Here is a 17,781-nt window from a genome sequence, read left to right as displayed (position 1 = left end):
GCAACCTTTGTCGTTTTAGATGGTAAATCTGTACTTCTGTTTCTGACCTTCATCTTTGAATACTTCTTTTGATGGTGGTCTCTTAAGTGTGCATATGCTTCTCTTTTTTATTTATTGTCATTGAATAATTTTCACCTAATTTGGGATTCTTCAGAAGACTCAGAACTTTTTGCCTTATGTAGCCTTCTTGAAGGCAGATAATATTGGCTTTAGATTTTTCTAGGAAGTGGAATTTGTTTCATTTTATGAGATGAGTTCAGTCCCCTAAGGTTCCAAGACAATAAATTCATTCTTGACTGTACTTCATTCACTCATTTCTTCTCTGTCTCCTAGGGCCTGAAACAAACAGCCAAAAGAACTGTGGTAGGACTGCTGCGGTGCCGTTTGCACTGGGACGATGGCAACTGCACACATCTGCCCTCAATTCAAGCTGCCATCGCTGTCGTAGACCAGACTGCTGAAAAGGAGCTGATTTTTCTGTTCCTTTTTGGTCCAGTACTTTGGGGAAGATGTTGCATCAGCATGGTTTCTGCCTTCATTCAGGGCGAGCATCATCTAAATGCTGAATGTGGCTGGAAACCATGTCATTTGGCCCATCTGTTTTGAGCCTCAGTTGTCCTTCTTCTGAATATATTCCCTCTAGACCTGTTTCTTCCTCTTCTGGGTCCTCCCTCCTTCATTTCTTGCAAGTCCTTCTCATTGTCTTCTTGTTGTTGTTACTTGGCTTCATCTTTGTGTGTTCTTTCTAAAACATGTAGCTTTCACTACCGTATTTATTTTATAGCTTTTTTATTAAATAACAAAAAAATTCCTTCAGTTCTTTCCCATCTGAATGTTATCCCATTCATTTGTAGCTGTCTTGTAAAGTAGGTGTGTTCCCTTCCTTTGTTTAGAACCTATTCTGGTAGATTGTTATATAATTTTATCTCTTTACTATCAGTCATAATCTTTTTATAGTACAACTGCAACAGTCAATCACTTATTCTTTCTCTTGTAAAATATATTACTACATCCCTTCGTAGTTTCTTCTTTTTTGTCATTGGCAACTTAATTCTGAAGATCTTGTCCACCTCGGTATCAAAGCTTTTTTAAAAAAAGATTGTCAAACATATTCTAGTAATGGTGGGATTAAGTTTGTATACAGATCTTCATTGAGTTGTTCACCTAAATCTCTTAATTTCAGATATCTTCTTCTTTGTCTCATTTCCATCAGTATGATGAATTCTTGTGGCTGTTCCTGTTCTTTTAATAATAATACTAATAAAAAATACACAACATAATACAGACTTAATCTTCTGATATTATGTTTTTGAAAATGATAGATATATCATATATTTTTTATGATTTCACAGATGTTTTTCATTATATCTACCTCCTTCTGAATTACTTGGTTACTTAATCTACTAATCTAACATTATTGAGTTTTGAGCCATTTATTTGTTCTCCATTTTATTAGTTCACAATATTCATTGTCATATTCTATTTATGTGTCTTCTCTTATCTAATACTTTAGTCTCTTCATTCTGTTTTTTTTTTTTTACTATGTCCCTGTTCTGTTGTTATTTTTGTTTTGTCATTTTATTTAAATCTTGGGTTTTTCTTGGAGGTCACCTACTTTTATGTTAACTTTTTTAGAGTTCAGTTTATATTCTCCATCTCTCTCTTGAAGTCTTGTCTAAGTTTTGTTCTCATATTCTTCATCTGTCTCATCTCTGATCTCATCATTTGTATCTCCTCCAGATGTTCATGCTTGGGTCAATAATTTTTGTATTTGACTCTGTTAATAGTCTTCTTGCCTGTATTTGAGTCTGAGCTTGAACTGTTTTCTTTGTGCCCATTGTCATCTTGCTTTTCAATGATGTAATTATATTCTGATTTCAGGATCATATTTTTTCATCTAGTAGATGTCACCCTTTTTCTTTCACTTTTCATCTACGTTCCTTCAATATTTCTGTGTTTGTGTCAGCTATTTAAGTGTATGCAGTTGCAGCCCAGTATACCAGTATACCTGACATTATTCAACTGATTCTTTTAGTTATTATGCAGTGTTAAGTCTCTGGTCTTAGGTCCAAAATACACTGCAGAAATAATCCAGTTTGAGACTGCTTTAACTAACCTGGCTCAGTGCTAGGGAATCCTGGGAATTGTAGTTTGTTGTAGCACCAGAGCTGTCAGACAGAAAAAGCTAAATGCTGCACTAAACTACAATTCCCAGAATTCCCTAGTATTGAGCCAGGGCAGTTAAAGTGGTCTCAAACTGGATTATTTCTGCAGTGCGTTTTGGACCATAGTCAACTTCATCTTGACAAGTTTCAGGCTTGAATTCATTGCAGGACCAAAATCTTACCTTGCTTCTTTTTCTTGTTGCATTCCACTATTCCTTAGCTTTCAGCACTCTTATACTTGAAATAATGTAATTACCTTATTTTATACTCACAATTATAGTTATCTTATTTAAGTTCAAAATTGTTATATTTCACCCGAAATCAAATATTCCCTCTTAATGAATTCCTATACTATAAAATAATCCATTGATATGCTTGTTGACCTCTTATTAATAATCAAGTAAAAGCTTCCCTGTTTTTCTTATCTTTCTATTATCTCCTTGTTTCATCTATAGCTTAACCTCTTATCTCTTAATCACAATCTATTAATTAAAGTCTAAATATCTTCAAATCCTCAACCATAAAGGGATACCTACAATAAATATTTGTAATGTTCTCTAGCTTATGTTTTCAGATATCCTGATCATGTTAACCCTCCCCTCCTCTTTTCAATTCCCGCTAAATCTCAAAACAGTTACACTGGCAAAATAAAAGTGGCTTCAAATAGACTTGAAGCCAAGCTGTGGAGACAGTATACAAAGTGAAGCCAAGTGGAAACTGACCCAAAGCCATGTGCTGGGTCTAAGAACTAGAATAAAAAGGAGCTCCAGTACTCCGTCTTAATGTGGAAAATGCACATCATCACACCTGCATATAAACAGCATGGCACCAGTATGGGACTGCAAACATGGGAAAGTTAGAAAAACAGGGCTGGTTACTGATAATGCAGTGGATGTAATTACAACATAAACCAGACAATCCAACAGGGAGCATGTATGGGGAGCCCTCCATGATTGTGCTTTGTCAATGTGTCACTGGGCACACTGGTGCACTGTACATGTATAGCACTGTGCGACTATGGCCCCATACAGACAGGCCAAAATAAAGCTGCTTTGGGTCACTTTGGAAGTATGCTATTTCAATGATGCATGTGTCCTAAGAGTCTGGAAGCTGCACCAAAGCCACAATTCAGTCCTAAGGACTAAAGCGCAGCTTTGGCGCAGCTTCTGGCCTCTTGAGATGCATGTGTTTGTGTCATTTAAACAGCATACCTCGAAAGTGACCCAAAGCAGCTTTATTTTGGCCTGTCTGTATGGGGCCTATATGACCAGTCACATGGCCATAACAATAACAACAACAACAATAATAGGATTTATTTATATGCTGCCCAATCACTGGGAATCCAGGCAGCTTACAACAGAGGGGATAATACAAGGCAATAACAATAAACATGAATTGAAAAACAAATGTAATATAGCAGTGTATTAAACAATAACAATAAAATAAGATAGCGATTAACAATAGCAATAAATAACAAAAAGAATACATAGCAATTATAGCATACAAAAATACACCTAGTAGGATAGCAGCTGGATGGGAGGAGGGAGGCAATTGGCAATCAGAGGCAGCATGTTCATGCGATGGTGCGCATGCACAGTGGGAAGGCAGGAAAAAAATAACTGAGCAACCTGGCTTGACACCCCACGGTGTGGATAGCCCATAGGTGTTCAGCCCACCTTCAGGGTTGGCCATGCGGACAGTGGGGCTTCCACCTGCTTTCATAAAAACTGGTAGCCCAAAGTGACCCAAAGCAGCTTTATTTTGGCCTGTCTGTTCGGGCCCATAAATCAGTGTTTACAGTCTTTACTTAATGTATGTAGAACACTATTGTGGAAGATCTATGTCACTCAAATCATTTTTAATAGATTAAACTTACTATTCAACCCATTCTCATCTTTAAAAAGGTGGGTGGTGGTGGTGGATCTGCCGTGTCCTACAGGAACACAGTAGTCGCTTTGCTCATGATAGTCCCACCACATTGGATCAGTCTAGGTTATCTCTGGTGCGACAGGCTGAAAAGTAGCCCCACAAGCCCCTCTGAGTTTCCTTTATGGGGGGCACTTTAAGTAAATTTTAGATGTTCTTCTATTAAATTAGTTTTCACATCTTGCTGTTGCCTGCCATCAGTGTCTTTGTCAGGCAGGCAGGCATTTTGCCATGCCACCAAAAGTCCCTAATATCACATATTTTTACTCATTTGTTCAAGTAACAGAATCTTGATAATAAAACAAAACCAAGCCATTATAATGCATAGTGCAGTTATCCTGCATGATAGGGAATTGGATTAGATGGTCCTTGTGATCCATCAGATTTTAAAATCAGATTTTAACCCATTACAAAAAGATGCATAAAACCGAGGTTCAGAAGAGGTGATAATTATGTTATTGATACTCTCAGAGCTACACAAAAAGCCACTTTGGAATACAGCAGCAAATTCAGTGTAAATCTAAAGTCTAATCTTTCCACATTAACCACAAACCATCCCCCAAATCACTCATCTGCATGTCTGCCTGTGAATACAAGTACGAAACAGCATAGCACAGAAATCGCCTTTATGCATGTATTTTAAGAGGCATGAAGAAAAAGAAAGCATGGGCAAGAGAAAGCATGGGCAGCACAGTGTGTTCAGAGTGTCCACAATCTACTCCTTTGCATAATAACCTACCCTTTTATGATGATAATCCATAGAGCTGGAGAAAAGCACTTACTGTATTTGGGACCACGTTTTTCTGTTCCACCAACATTCAGTATTATCATAAAGAAAGCTGAATCAAGTAGGTTTGAGATCATATTTGCAAAACCACAGAGGGATAAACTATGGACAGAAATTCAGTACTCTTACGCTCGTCTATTTCTCAGGGAGAAATCCACACTCTGCACTTACACAGATATGCCTTGCCATCATACTCAGTCCCAGAGAGAGAAAGAGCTTCCACCACACAATACTCAAAAACTATTCCATACATAGAATCATAGAGTTGGAAGAGATCACAAGGGCCATCCAGTTCAATCCCCTGCCATGCAGGAATACACAACCAAAGCACCCCCAACCGATGGACATCCAGACTCTGTTTAAAAACATGCAAAGAAGGAGAAACTACCACACTCCGAGGGAGTGGGTTCCACTGTCAAACTGTGAGGAAGGTCTTCCTAATGTTGAGGTGGAGTGTCTTTTCCTGTAGTTTGAATCTGTTCCTCCAGAACAGCAAAAAACAGAGAATCTATTCTCTGGAGCAGCAGAAAACAAGCTTCCTCCATTCTCAATATGACACCCCTGAGTGTCTCTTAAGGCATAGTTTCCAGACCCCTCACCATTTTGGTTGACCTCCTCTGGACACGCTCCAGCTTCACAACATGCTTTTTGAATTGTAATTGAATTGAATTGAATTTCATATGTAAGCAAACCCTTGATTCCGGCTCCTGAGGTTGCTGAGTCCCCCCCCCCCTTTAATCCTCTGTAGTACAAAGCAGATGGGTATTGAAAGAATGTGTGTGGATTCTTTTAAAAAGAGTTGCCAGGCTTGGGTATGAGTGGGCTCAGTGGTTGCTCCTTTCTCAAAATAAAACAGTTACTGCAGTTTCCAACCTATCTGTTGGAATAGCTTCCTTTCCTGTCTTTTCAACCACTGGGAATGCTCAATAGTCCCCTAGCCAGCAATGAAGGACTCAAAAGATTCATGAAGCAGCAAGAGAAGAATGGGAATCAAGTTGTTTCTGGCCCTGCTTTGTATACTTTCATTTGAGATCTTGCTCCTAATACTAACCCTGTTTGGACCCTGAAATTTTCTCCAAATTATGACTTCAATTTGTAGCTGCTAATTTGTGGTTGTTCTGTTGTCATGCTGCTCAAGTCTTTGCCAGCATTTCTTTTACCTCTGATTGGTGTGTGTGTATATGTGTGTGTTGGACATGTATGTGTGTATCTAGGAAGAAGTAATTGCAGAGCATGTGTGGAATTGCTGAGTATGGAGAATACCGCACTGCGTTCTCAGAACGTTCTGAGAACCCGATGAGAACGGAACACATTTAAGAATACCGCACGTATGTGTTCCAATCGGGTTCTCAGAACGTTCTAAATGTGTTCTACATGTGTTCCAGGAGGGGACGGATTAAATGTGTTCCCAGTGAGCTGTAACGTGATGAAAACATTCCAACAGAGGTCTGTGCGGTATTCTTATCCGTTCTCAAATCCGTTCTCTCATTCCTATGTCTCCTGATTGGCTGAAAGAATGACAGGCAGGCAGGCAGGCAGGCAGGCAGGTGAGGGACTGCAGTGAGGGAAGGTGTGTGTGTGGGGGGGGGGGGGAAAGAAGGAGGGAGGGAATGGAGGAATGTTGGGACAAGGGAGAGAAGAGGAAAGGAGGGAAAGAGAGAGAAAGAGAGAGGGAAAGAGGGGACCAGGGCAGAGAGCAAGAGGGAGAGGGTCTGGCTGCTTCTGCAGGGGGGCTCTGGTGTCATGTCCAGCGGGGCTCCTGTGCTGGCAGCCTGCAGGAGGCAGGGATGGCAGGGATGCCCAGGACCTTCTCCTCCTTCCCTCAAAGAGGGAACCCACAAAAGCTCCTCTGTTTGGAGCACCACACAAAAGCAAGCAAATTCCCAGAATTCCATAGCAAAGAGCCAGACCCTCTCCCTCTTGCTCTCTGCCCTGGTCCCCTCTTTCCCTCTCTCTTTCTCTCTCTTTCCCTCCTTTCCTCTTCTCTCCCTTGTCCCAACTTCCCTCCCTTCCCTCCCTCCTTCTTCCCCCCCCTCTCTCTCTCACACACACACACACCTTCCCTCACTGCAGTCGCTCGCCTGCCTGCCTCCCTGCCTGTCATTCTTTCAGCCAATCAGGAGACGGAGGAATGAGAGAATGGATTTCTCTCTGCTTGAATGGACCTCCGTGGAAAATGTTCTGGGAACGGTTTCAAGAAAAAGGAAGTGCTGTGCGGTAAAATGTGTTCCAATCACGTTCTGATTACGTTCCAGTTTACTCAATGTGGTAATATCCATTCCAGGAACATTCTCATCACGTTACGATGCAGAACGTTCTGAGAACGATATGCGATAATCTCCTATAATAATATAATAATAATAATAGATTTATTTCTAGCCCGCCTAATCACGAAGAATCCGGGCGGGTTACAACAATAAAATACAACAAATTACAATATGTGTGGTCATTCTCTCCATCTTTGTGTTTGGTGAATAATGTTGGGTAAAATGTCCCTTTAAGAAGTGGTAAGATAATTTCTATGACTGTAAATGTTAAGAAATACCAGGAGTCAACCCTAATGCTATCACCACACTATATCAGGGCCCTGGAACCCAGGACAGGTATTTGTTGGAGAAGTGGATCGTAGCAGACAGTGTATGTTGACAGAAGTCAGAGCTTTGTATATATTTTGCAACAGGGAGATAAAAGCCTCCAAGGACTTTGGAAGAAGTCAACTGTGTCTATGCCTTACTTCAGGTTGGTCAGTGCTTTATTGCCAAAATATTTATGTATTTATTTAGAGTATACCCTGCTCTTCAGCCACAATGGCTCTCAGAGTGTCTTACAATTATTATTAATTTTTAATTAGATGGTTCCCTGCCCTGAGGCTTATAATCTAAAAAGACACGACACAAAAGGAGAAGGGAATAGTGGTAGGGAAGGGGATCAGGTCCAGCAGTTCTTCTCTCCTTCTGAGGCCTGGATCAAGGCAGATGGACTGGAGGGAGGGCTCTCCTTCTTGCTTTAGTCCAGTCCTGATGGCACTGGCTGGCTTTTCTCTCCCTCTGGGGTCTGTTGAAGTCAAATGGGAAAGGGAGGGCTCATACTGGGCTGTACTTCTGCACTCTGCTGTGAGCTACTATTGAGATCAAGCACCTCAGACAGTGCTGAAAGTTGGCACCTCTGTTTGGGCTTAGTTTTTGTTTGTTTTGGTCACTGCACACCTGAAGGACACAGAGGAGAGCCAACAAATAATAGGTCATATACGGAACTCTTTGGCATAGCCTATACAAACCGGTGTTAAACAATGGTGTGGAGGTATGGTGTATGCATACCGGCTGCCCCCACACAGCTCCCGCGCTGGTGTCATGCTGCGTGCCCAACCACATGGCAGGGGGTGTCACAGCACTCTGTTGGTGCAGTGTTTAAATGCGCTGTGCCAAAGGAGCATTGAAAAATGATGGCGGCAGCTAGGCTGCCCTTTGGTCAGGCCCCACCTGGAATACTGTGTCCAGTTCTGGGCACCACAATTCAAAAGGGATGTTGAGAAACTGGAGCATGTCCAAAGGACGGTGACTAAAATGGTGAAGGGTCTGGCAACTATGTCCTATGAGGAATGACTTAGGGAGCTGGGGATGTTTAGTATAGAGAAGAGAAGGTTAAACGGTGATATGATAGCCTTGAAGGGATGTCATATGAGGATGGAGTAAGCTTGGTTTTTTTTTGCTGCTGCAGAGACTAGGACCAGGAGCAATCGATGTAAGCTACAGGAAAACCTCAACGTTAGGAGGAACTTCCTGACAGTAAGGGCTGTTTTGACAGTGAAACACACTCCCTCAGACTGTAGTGGAGTTTCCTTCCTTGGAGATCTTTAAGCAGAGGCTGGATGGCCATCTGTCAGAGATGTTTTGATTGAGAGTTCCTGCATGGCAGAATGGTGGCTGGACTGGATGGCCCTTGGGGGTCTCTTCCAACTCTATGATTCTATGATTCTGCAGCATGAAAGGAAGCTGGGTTTTTTGTGGCTTTTTTTTTTTGCCTTGCGGAAAGGCCAGATCGGGGTCATGGCATGCGGTTGCTGTTGCCCCAATCTGGTGAGGAAAGGCCACCTGTTGAGCACCTATATAGTTTGAAGTTAGGTCCTAAGGAGGGTTGCATCTTCAACCTGAGAGGAAGAGTGATGGGGTTATCAGGGGGAGTAAAGAGGGACTCCACTGCAATAATAACATTCATATAAATCGAGCACAATTAAATCCAAACAGAAAATGGTAAAAAAAATTAACAGTATCCAGTCAGTTATTGTTCCTCTAACACTGCCTTCAACAACCATTCCTTTATGTGGAGATCTCTTTGATAGTCTTCAAGTGCCAGCTAAAGATGTTGCTGTTCACCTTCGTGTTGCATTTAGAGGGAGTTAGTCTTGATCTTGCTACTGTTTTACATTGGACTGTGTACTGCTTGTTTTTCATGTCATTCTTAATGCTGGTTTTAAAATCTCTGAATGATTCTGTTTTTATTGTTAAAATCTTACTGTTCTAATTTTTGTTTTGACTGTTGTGGCTGAAGACTATATTGAAGAGGTAGGGTTATGTATTTTAAGATAATGAAAAACTCCCGCAAACCATAGGTAGATCAGAAAAGTATGAACTATGGCGTCTTTCATAAGCTGAGCTCTGTCAACAATTTAAATTTCTACAGTGGCACACAATGCATAATTGAACTATGGAATTTACTATCACAACATGTGGTGTTAAGGGATGGAAGCATCAAACTCTTCCTTTATAAATTATATGCAAAAAAAGCAAAGCAGCTCGAAAAAGTTTATACAGGTACTTGAAACATTGCTCTTATTTTCGAATGAAAAGAAAGTGGGGCCAGAACACATTCACGTCAGTTCGCTAGTTCAGCAAACTTACGTGAATTTGAATGCATTCGAACTGACTTCCCATTGCCCAAAGATAGCTTGCCATTGCCCGAAATTGCGTGTGATCACCTCTCACACAATAACGTGAAACCCCATGATTGCGTTTGGACTGACTTCCCATTGTGTGTGGTAGTCTATCACACAATAACGTTAAACCCCATGATTGCATTCGGATTGCCATTGGATTATACTTCCAATTTCCCTTGTCTGATAAACCCCTTAGACTTTCTGGAATGTGGAGCTCTATGGGAGTGAGGAACTGATCAGAAAGGTCTGACCCTGGAGATTGATGGATCAGGATGGCTTCCTAAAGGCTTGCAGAGATATCCCTATTGCTTTGGCGGTTGGTTCTATCAAAGCATTGGTTAATTTCTGGAATGGACCTGAGCATTCCCTCTCACAGAGGGTCTTAAATCAGCAGCCCGGTTTCATCCCATCTTGTAAAGTATAGTAAATATGGATCTGATCAATGTACTGTAACTCTGAACCCCGCCTGTACTGTGGTAATGAATACTTCTCAGTTTGTGTAAAGCTTTGTATACCAAAAATATAAGTTTGATTCCAAGGTATCGCAAGTCTCCCCCCCCCCCCCCGCACCCCAATGCTCTGTTAGCTGATGATGGCAAGATCTTAATCTGAAATCCTGTGGAGCTGCTGCTATTCAAACAGACATTGTGGTAAATGGGCAAATATTGGGCCCAAACAGACAGGCCAAAATAAAGCTGCTTCGGGTCCCTTTGGAGGTATGATGTTTAAATGATGCATGTGTCCTAAAAGGCCAGAAGCCGTACCAAAGCTACATTCCAGTCCTTTGTACTGGAGCATGGCTTTGGTGTGGCTTCCAGCCTCTTAGGATGCACAAATCACTTAAACAGCACACCTCCAAAGTGACCTGAAGCAGCTTTATTTTGGACTGTCTGTTCGGGCCCATTTTTTCTTTTTATAAGGTGGCTACCTATGTTCCTGTTAACTGAACATTGAAACATATACTAAGTTATTATAAAGAAGGAGAATGTTGTACAATAGGATAGCGCCAGCTTAGCATGCAGATGGCTCCGCATTTAATTCCCAGTATCACCATTTAAAATGCTCAGGTAGCAAGTGATGCGAAAAGCTTCTGTTTGGCATGGAGAGCTGTTTCCTGTAAGAGCAGCCAATGCACAAATAGTCTGACAAGAGATGAGACACTTTCCTGTGTTCGATGCGATTTTGCAGTTAGTCATTGATAAGGGAGTTGAATTTTACTCATGCACAACTCTGGATGGTTATTAATAATTCACCCTGTGAATGATAACTCTGTTGCATATTGTCTAGGGCAGGAAAAGCTTTGTGTCTAATTAACACCTGGAAGGAAAATAGCCTGATGATCAAAACATTCTCTCTGTGAAGGAATAATTTTTGGAGAGGACAGGATGGGGGTAATTGAGAGTGATGGAGTGCACTGTGTGTTAGTTAATGCATTACCCAGTGCTGGTTGTAATGACTTAACTGTAATTATAAGATGGAGCGGATGTAAAATGTTGCAGTACACACACCAGTGTGTGTGTGTGTGTGTGTGCGCGCGCGCGCCTTTGGAAACAGAGCCCTGATGGTGCAGTGGTTAAATGCTGTACAGCAGCCACTCACTCACAAACCATAAGGTTGTGAGTTCAACGCCAGCCAGGGCTTCAGGCTCAACTCAGGCTTGCATTCTTCCGAGGATGTTGCTAAAATGAATACCTAGCGTGTTGGGGGCAACTAGCTCACACATTGTAAACCGCTTAGGAAGTGCTTAAGTCCACTGTTAAGTGGTATGGAAATGTACTTGCTATTGCTATTCAGAAACTTCCCCCAAAATTCTGTTGCCTGTGCTGACCAGGGTTATTGGAGGGAACATGTAACTCCCTAGTTGAAACAATTTCACTAGCCACCAGTTCATTTCCAGACATAATTCAAAGTGCTGGTTACAACTTTACATACTGTAAATATAGCTTAAGCCCAGACTAACCTAAAGATCATATCTCCCTATATAAGTCTTTCTGAGGAGATTATCGCACTGCGTTCTGAGAACGTTCCGTATCATCACGTGATGAGAACGTTCCTGGAACAGATATTACTGCATTAGTAAACTAGAACGTGATCAGAACGTGATCAGAACTGCATTTTACCGCACAGCGATTCCTGAAACCGTTCCGAGAACATATTCCACCAAGGCCGCATCCGTCTCCTGATTGGCTGAAAGAATGACAGGCAGGGAGGCAGGGAAGCAGGCAGGCGAGCGACTGCAGTGAGGGAAGGGGTGTGTGTGTGAGAGAGAGGGGGGAAAGGAGGAGGGAGGGAAGGGAGGGAAGAAGGAGGGATCGGGAGGAAGGCAGGGAGAAAGAGAAGTGGGGAGAGATGAGCCTTGCAAGTTACATCCCAAACCTCCTTTGCAAGGCTGGGAAGAAGGAGGAGCTCCATGCAGGTCTCTTCAAGCCGAAGGAAAGCAAGTTGCCAGGAAGGGGACTGGGCCAAGGGCAGAGCCGCGGCAGCCATAGCAGCTCTTTAAACCGGTTAGAAAAGAAGAGTCCTCTGCTGTCATCCCAATTCCCCATTTTGGCTGCTTGTCAGCCTTTTGCCTCCTGTGTGTGTGCGCATGTAATGTGTGCCTTCATAGAATCATAGAATCATAGAGTTGGAAGAGACCACAAGGGCCATCCAGTCCAACCCCATTCTGCCATGCAGGAAATCACAATCAAAGCATCCCCAACAGATGGCCATCCAGCCTCTGCTTAAAGACCTTCAAGGAAGGAGACTCCACTACACTCTGAGGAAAGAGTGTGTTCCACTGTCAAACAGCCCTTACTCTCAGGAAGTTCCTCCTAATATTGAAGTGGGATCTCTTTTCCTGGAGCTTGCATCCATTGCTCCGGGTCCTAGTCTCTGGAGCAGCAGAAAACAAGCTTGCTCCCTCATCAATGTGACATCCTTTCAAATATTTAAACAGGGCTATCATATCACCTCTTAACCTTCTCTTCTCCAGGCTAAACATCCCCAGCTCCCTAAGTCGTTCCTCATAGGGCATGGTTTCCAGACCCTTCACCATTTTAGTTGCCCTCCTTTGGACACGCTCCAGTTTCTCAGTGTCCTTTTTGAACACATTCCTTCCTTGGAGTGTGGTGGAATCTCCCTCTTTGGAGGTCTTTAAACAGAGGCTGGATAGCCATTTGTTGGGGATGCTTTGATTGAGAGTTCCTGCATGGCAGGAGATTGGACTGGATGGCCCTTGTGATCTCTTCCAACTCTATGATTCTTTGATTCTATGGTTTTTCCAGTTCCTTCCTCTGAAATGTAGCCTACAGCACCTGGTATTCATTGGTGGTCTCGACTCTCATCCACATACTAACCAGAGCTGATCTTCCATAGCAATCAAGATGGGATGTGACTTGGTGCCTTAAGTATTTAGGCCTGGTCTGATTTAAAGTATTAATGTTTTAATATGGTATTTTATCATTAAGTTTCAATTCATGCATCTTGTTTTAATCCATGTTGTGAGCCACCTTAGCTCCCACTCAGAAGAAAGGTGGGAATGCAAATTAAATACATAAAGATGTATTCTGCTTTAATTCCTGCTGGCATGTGAACACTGTGTTCTCTATTACAGAGAGTAATCTACTGCACCAAGCCGAACATTTGCAAACCTGTCTCCAATGGGATAGAGCAGGAGCACAAAGTTTCACATAAATTTGTATCTAATTCCTAACTCTATTTTGTAATTCTGTAGAGCTCTTGCTGATGTTATGCGTCCAGAAGCTCCCTGTACAACAGATCGTATGGAAAGAGATCTCAATATTGTTGTCCATGTGCAACATTATGAAAACACAGAGACAAGACCACCTGCCAATAATTTCCGTAAGTTTGCCAATAATTTGCGTACGTTGCGCTGTGTTGTTTTATTGTTTTGCTCTATCATGGTTGGAGATGTACATGATGGCAGGAGGCAACTTCTTGTAAAGGAGAGACTGCCTTTTATTGCCTTGTTATTTAATTCAGTGGTAGTGAGGACTTTGCATTGGAACTGGTCAAATGATGGTAGAGTGTGGATTTCATTGTTGTTTGGCTGGACTTTTGATATTCTCATCTTGTAAAAGAGGTATCTTGGCTTCTTGTTTTGGCTAACTTTAATATCTTGGAATAAAAAAAATAGATAGCCATACATGATCCTGTATACATTTATCTGACATAACATGCTACCAGTTGTGCACAGAATTGCAGTATTAGCTAAAGCAAGAGTAGACAACAATACGGACTGTGAAGCAGTAAAAGTATGATGGCCTTCTGTTTCTATCAATACATTTGTTAATAGGCCAAGCTGAAATAATTTACAGACAAGTTGAAAGATTCAAAGGGCTAATGGTGTGTTGTATCTCTGCAATGTATAAATAATACTTTATAAGGAGGGTATCAAATACTTAGATCTTTATATGATCAGGTCTGGTAGTCAGTTGTGGGAAATACTTAAATATAATAATAATAATAATAATAATAATAATAATTTGTTTTATTTATATACCGCTATTCCAAAGATCATTGGAGAAGGGGTGGAAAAGGGTAGTAGGTTGATTATCCCGTATTTGAAATGCTTTGGACCAGAAGTATTTTTGATGTTGGACAGATTTTGGAATAATTGTGTATACATAATGAGAAATTGATTGATTGATTGATTGAAATTTTATTTATATACCGCCGTTCCTATGATCACGGCGGTTTACATAACAAAATGAAAATACGATACATTACAGATTACAGATATAATACAATACAGATCACAGATTAAAAATCAAAATTAACAGCAAAAATCCCTCATATAAAACCATACACTACTATACATCATTAAAATCCGTCATTAAGACCAGTCGAGAAATAAAACAGTCTAAAAAATACAATACATAGTATACAGGAGCAAAACAGTCAGGACATGTGGGGGAAGGCTTGATGAAATAAATGAGTCTTAAGGTTTTTCTTAAGAGATGTGATAATGTGATTGAGTTTCATTGATGTGCATCAGCCACTTATCCTCTGCTTAAAGTCATGTCTGTACAGTTGTGGCATTTTGGCTAAGTCAGTGGTTCCCAACCTTCTTAATGCCGCGACCCTTTAATACAGTTCCTCATGTTGTGGTGACCTAAACCCATGAAATTATTTTCATTGCTACTTCATAACTGTAATTAAATAGGTGTTTTCCAATGGCCTTAGGCGACCCCCATGAAAGGGTCATTCGACCCCCCAAAGGGGTCCTGAACCGCAGGTTGGGAACCACTGGGATAAGTGTTGCTTAGGTGGGGTGTGCACCTAAACCCAGCGATATGTCTGGTTGATTTGAATTACTGTGATCTAGTCGCATAAAGGCTAATGCCTGTTTTGGAACTTGGAGTTCCATACTTGTTGAAGAGGTATTTGACAAGGGAGAAATGACTATGAAGTTACAGGATTTCTTTTTTTCTTGCATAGTGACATGAAATCTGTTTCTTTTTGGTCAGTTTCACCTATTTGTTTGCCTATGATCCAGTTCTCTTGTTTTCCAAGATTAATCTGCAAACTGAAATACATACTTATTTACTGGTTACTAAAACATATTGGTCTGTTGGAGAATACTGTATAATTCATGACATTTTACATGCAGGCAGGACATACTGTATCCAGGCTTTTCGTTTACTTCTTCCAGATATATCCATTTCTGTCTCCTTCCCTCCTTTTAATATCCGCTAAGAAATCTAACCTTGCATTTGAAGGCCTATGGCACTGTGTATGCCAACACTTTAAAGTAGGCGCTCTAAATGTCATGGTACTGTGGTTCCTGTAATGTTTCAGGTCTGGCTATGTTAGGGCTGATGAGAATTATAAAGCAGTATTACCCCCGACTTATCCATGCTTTATGTCAAAATCCATAGTTTTGACCCCTAAACCTGCCCTCGACTTATACATGAGGTCTCCTTATAGTCAAGTATATACGGTAACTTTGCTAGTTTGCTTTGGGATGGAAGAAAACCCGTGCAGGAACAAAATTGCAGGTTGGAGAGGGGCTTCTTTCTCCTCTCCCATTTGATTTGTAACCACATCATCTTTTTCCTACCCTGATGGCACTTTCCACTAGGCTGCTATATCATGTCTGTTATTCACTACCACTTGAAGCTCTGACATGTGTAAGCAACTCATAGTGGCGCTGGTACTTATGGAAAGACAAGCACCAACTGAAAACCAGTCGGAAAGGGAAATTAAACAATCAAACAAAGAATAGTGAGTAATATAATGAAAAATATATTGCAGATATTCAAAACACAGAATTCACACATAAACAATATAAAAAGACAGCACACTGTATCATATAACAAGGCCATGTAGGTAATCCTCAGTGGTTTAATCCTCAATGTGGCAGTCCATATTAAACAAGGGAGTCAGTAGACATTACTGTATATTCTTTTTCTGCTTGTAAAAACACAAACCTTATACAGTACTCGAATCACGTATCTTTGGCAAGATGTAATAAAAAATTAAATAGTCTGTAACGAAAGACTGTAGTAAAGCTTTAGCAGACGACTACTCCCAGAAATGTACTGCCATTTCAATAATTCTTCCTCCCTGGTTATATGAAAATAGCATTTTCCATAATTATCCAAAATGTTCAGTAGTGATTAGATGAAAATAATATTTTCTATAATTGTCCACAAGTAATGGAGGAAGTGCTCCAGGCTCCATGCTGACTGATATAAAGAAGCATCTTTGTAAACAAAACATAACACATAAATACAACAGGAAAAGAATATAAACAGAGATATCGCACACTTACCAACTTCCAGACGAAGCAGGCAGTGTTTGCATTTGTATGGATACATGTTCAAGTGTGGAGGATACCAATTTTTAAACAGTTTAACATGACTTAATGAGTATAGAAGTGTTAGGAAGACGACATGCTCTCTCGATCCCTGTCCCTCTTGGCTAGCGGCTCAGGGGCGTGCGGCTTTAACTAATATGTTACGTCGCATAATTAATTCATCTTTTAGGGAAGGGCGGTTTCCATCCAGCTTGAAATTGGCCATTGTAAAACCGCTGCTAAAAAAGCCCTCCCTAGACCCCCTGATTCATAATAATTTTCGGCCTGTCTCGCTGCTGCCTTTTTTGGGGAAGGTGATCGAGAGGGCGGTTGCCATTCAGCTTCAATCAATCTTGGATGAAACTGATTTTCTAGACCCATTTCAAACTGGCTTCCGGGCAGGCTATGGAGTTGAGACTGCCATGGTCGCCTTGGTTGATGATCTCTGTCTGGGCATGGACAGGGGTAGCGTGTCCCTGTTAGTGCTGTTAGACATCTCAGTGGCTTTCGATACCATTGACCATGGTATCCTTCTGGAACGCCTGGGGGAGTTGGGAATTGGAGGCACTGCGCTCCAGTGGTTCCGTTCCTACCTCTCGGGTAGATTCCAGATGGTGCTGCTGGGGGAAGTGTGCTCTGATAAGAGGGCCCTTACATCTGGTGTCCCTCAAGGAGCCATACTGTCCCCCATGCTATTTAACATTTACATGAAACCGCTGGGAGAGATCATCCGGAGACATGGGGCGCGGTGTTATCAGTACGCTGATGACACCCAAATATGTTTCTCTGTGTCTCCGACTGATGCAGTGACCAGGGATGGCATCTCTCCTCTAGATGCCTGTCTGGAGTCAGTAATGGGCTGGATGAGGGAAAACAGACTCAGACTGAATCCAGAGAAAACGGAAGTACTCGTGATAGGTTCCCCAGGCCTAGGGATGGAAATATGTCCACCCGTCTTGAACGGGGTCACGCTCCCCCTGAAGGACTCTGTCCGCAGCCTGGGGGTGCTTCTGGACTCGTCACTCCACCTTACATCTCAGGTGGATGCAACAGTCAGGAGCACTTGTTATCAGCTTCGGCTGATACGCCAGCTGCGACTCTACCTGGGCCGGGGGGACCTTGAAACGGTGGTACATGCTCTGGTAACCTCTCGGTTGGATTTCTGTAA

The 17,781-nt window shown here is 41.7% G+C and overlaps 1 protein-coding gene across 1 annotated transcript in view; it reads left to right on the top strand.

Moving 5' to 3' along the window:
* Positions 1-17,781, top strand: part of LOC149306262 (protein shisa-9-like) — a 270,711-nt gene that overhangs the window by 18,115 nt on the left and 234,815 nt on the right. Inside the window, exon 2 of the mRNA XM_089540870.1 lies at positions 13,527-13,654. Coding sequence (XP_089396996.1) covers positions 13,527-13,654 — 128 coding nt within the window. The remainder of the gene's footprint in view (positions 1-13,526; positions 13,655-17,781) is intronic.

This window comes from Sceloporus occidentalis, unplaced genomic scaffold, assembly GCF_023333645.1.
Source record: "Sceloporus occidentalis isolate IW3139 unplaced genomic scaffold, rSceOcc1.0.p SCAF_10, whole genome shotgun sequence".
NCBI lineage: Eukaryota > Metazoa > Chordata > Lepidosauria > Squamata > Phrynosomatidae > Sceloporus > Sceloporus occidentalis.
Note: the sequence above shows the minus strand (reverse complement) of the source record. Positions and strands in the feature narration are given on the sequence as shown.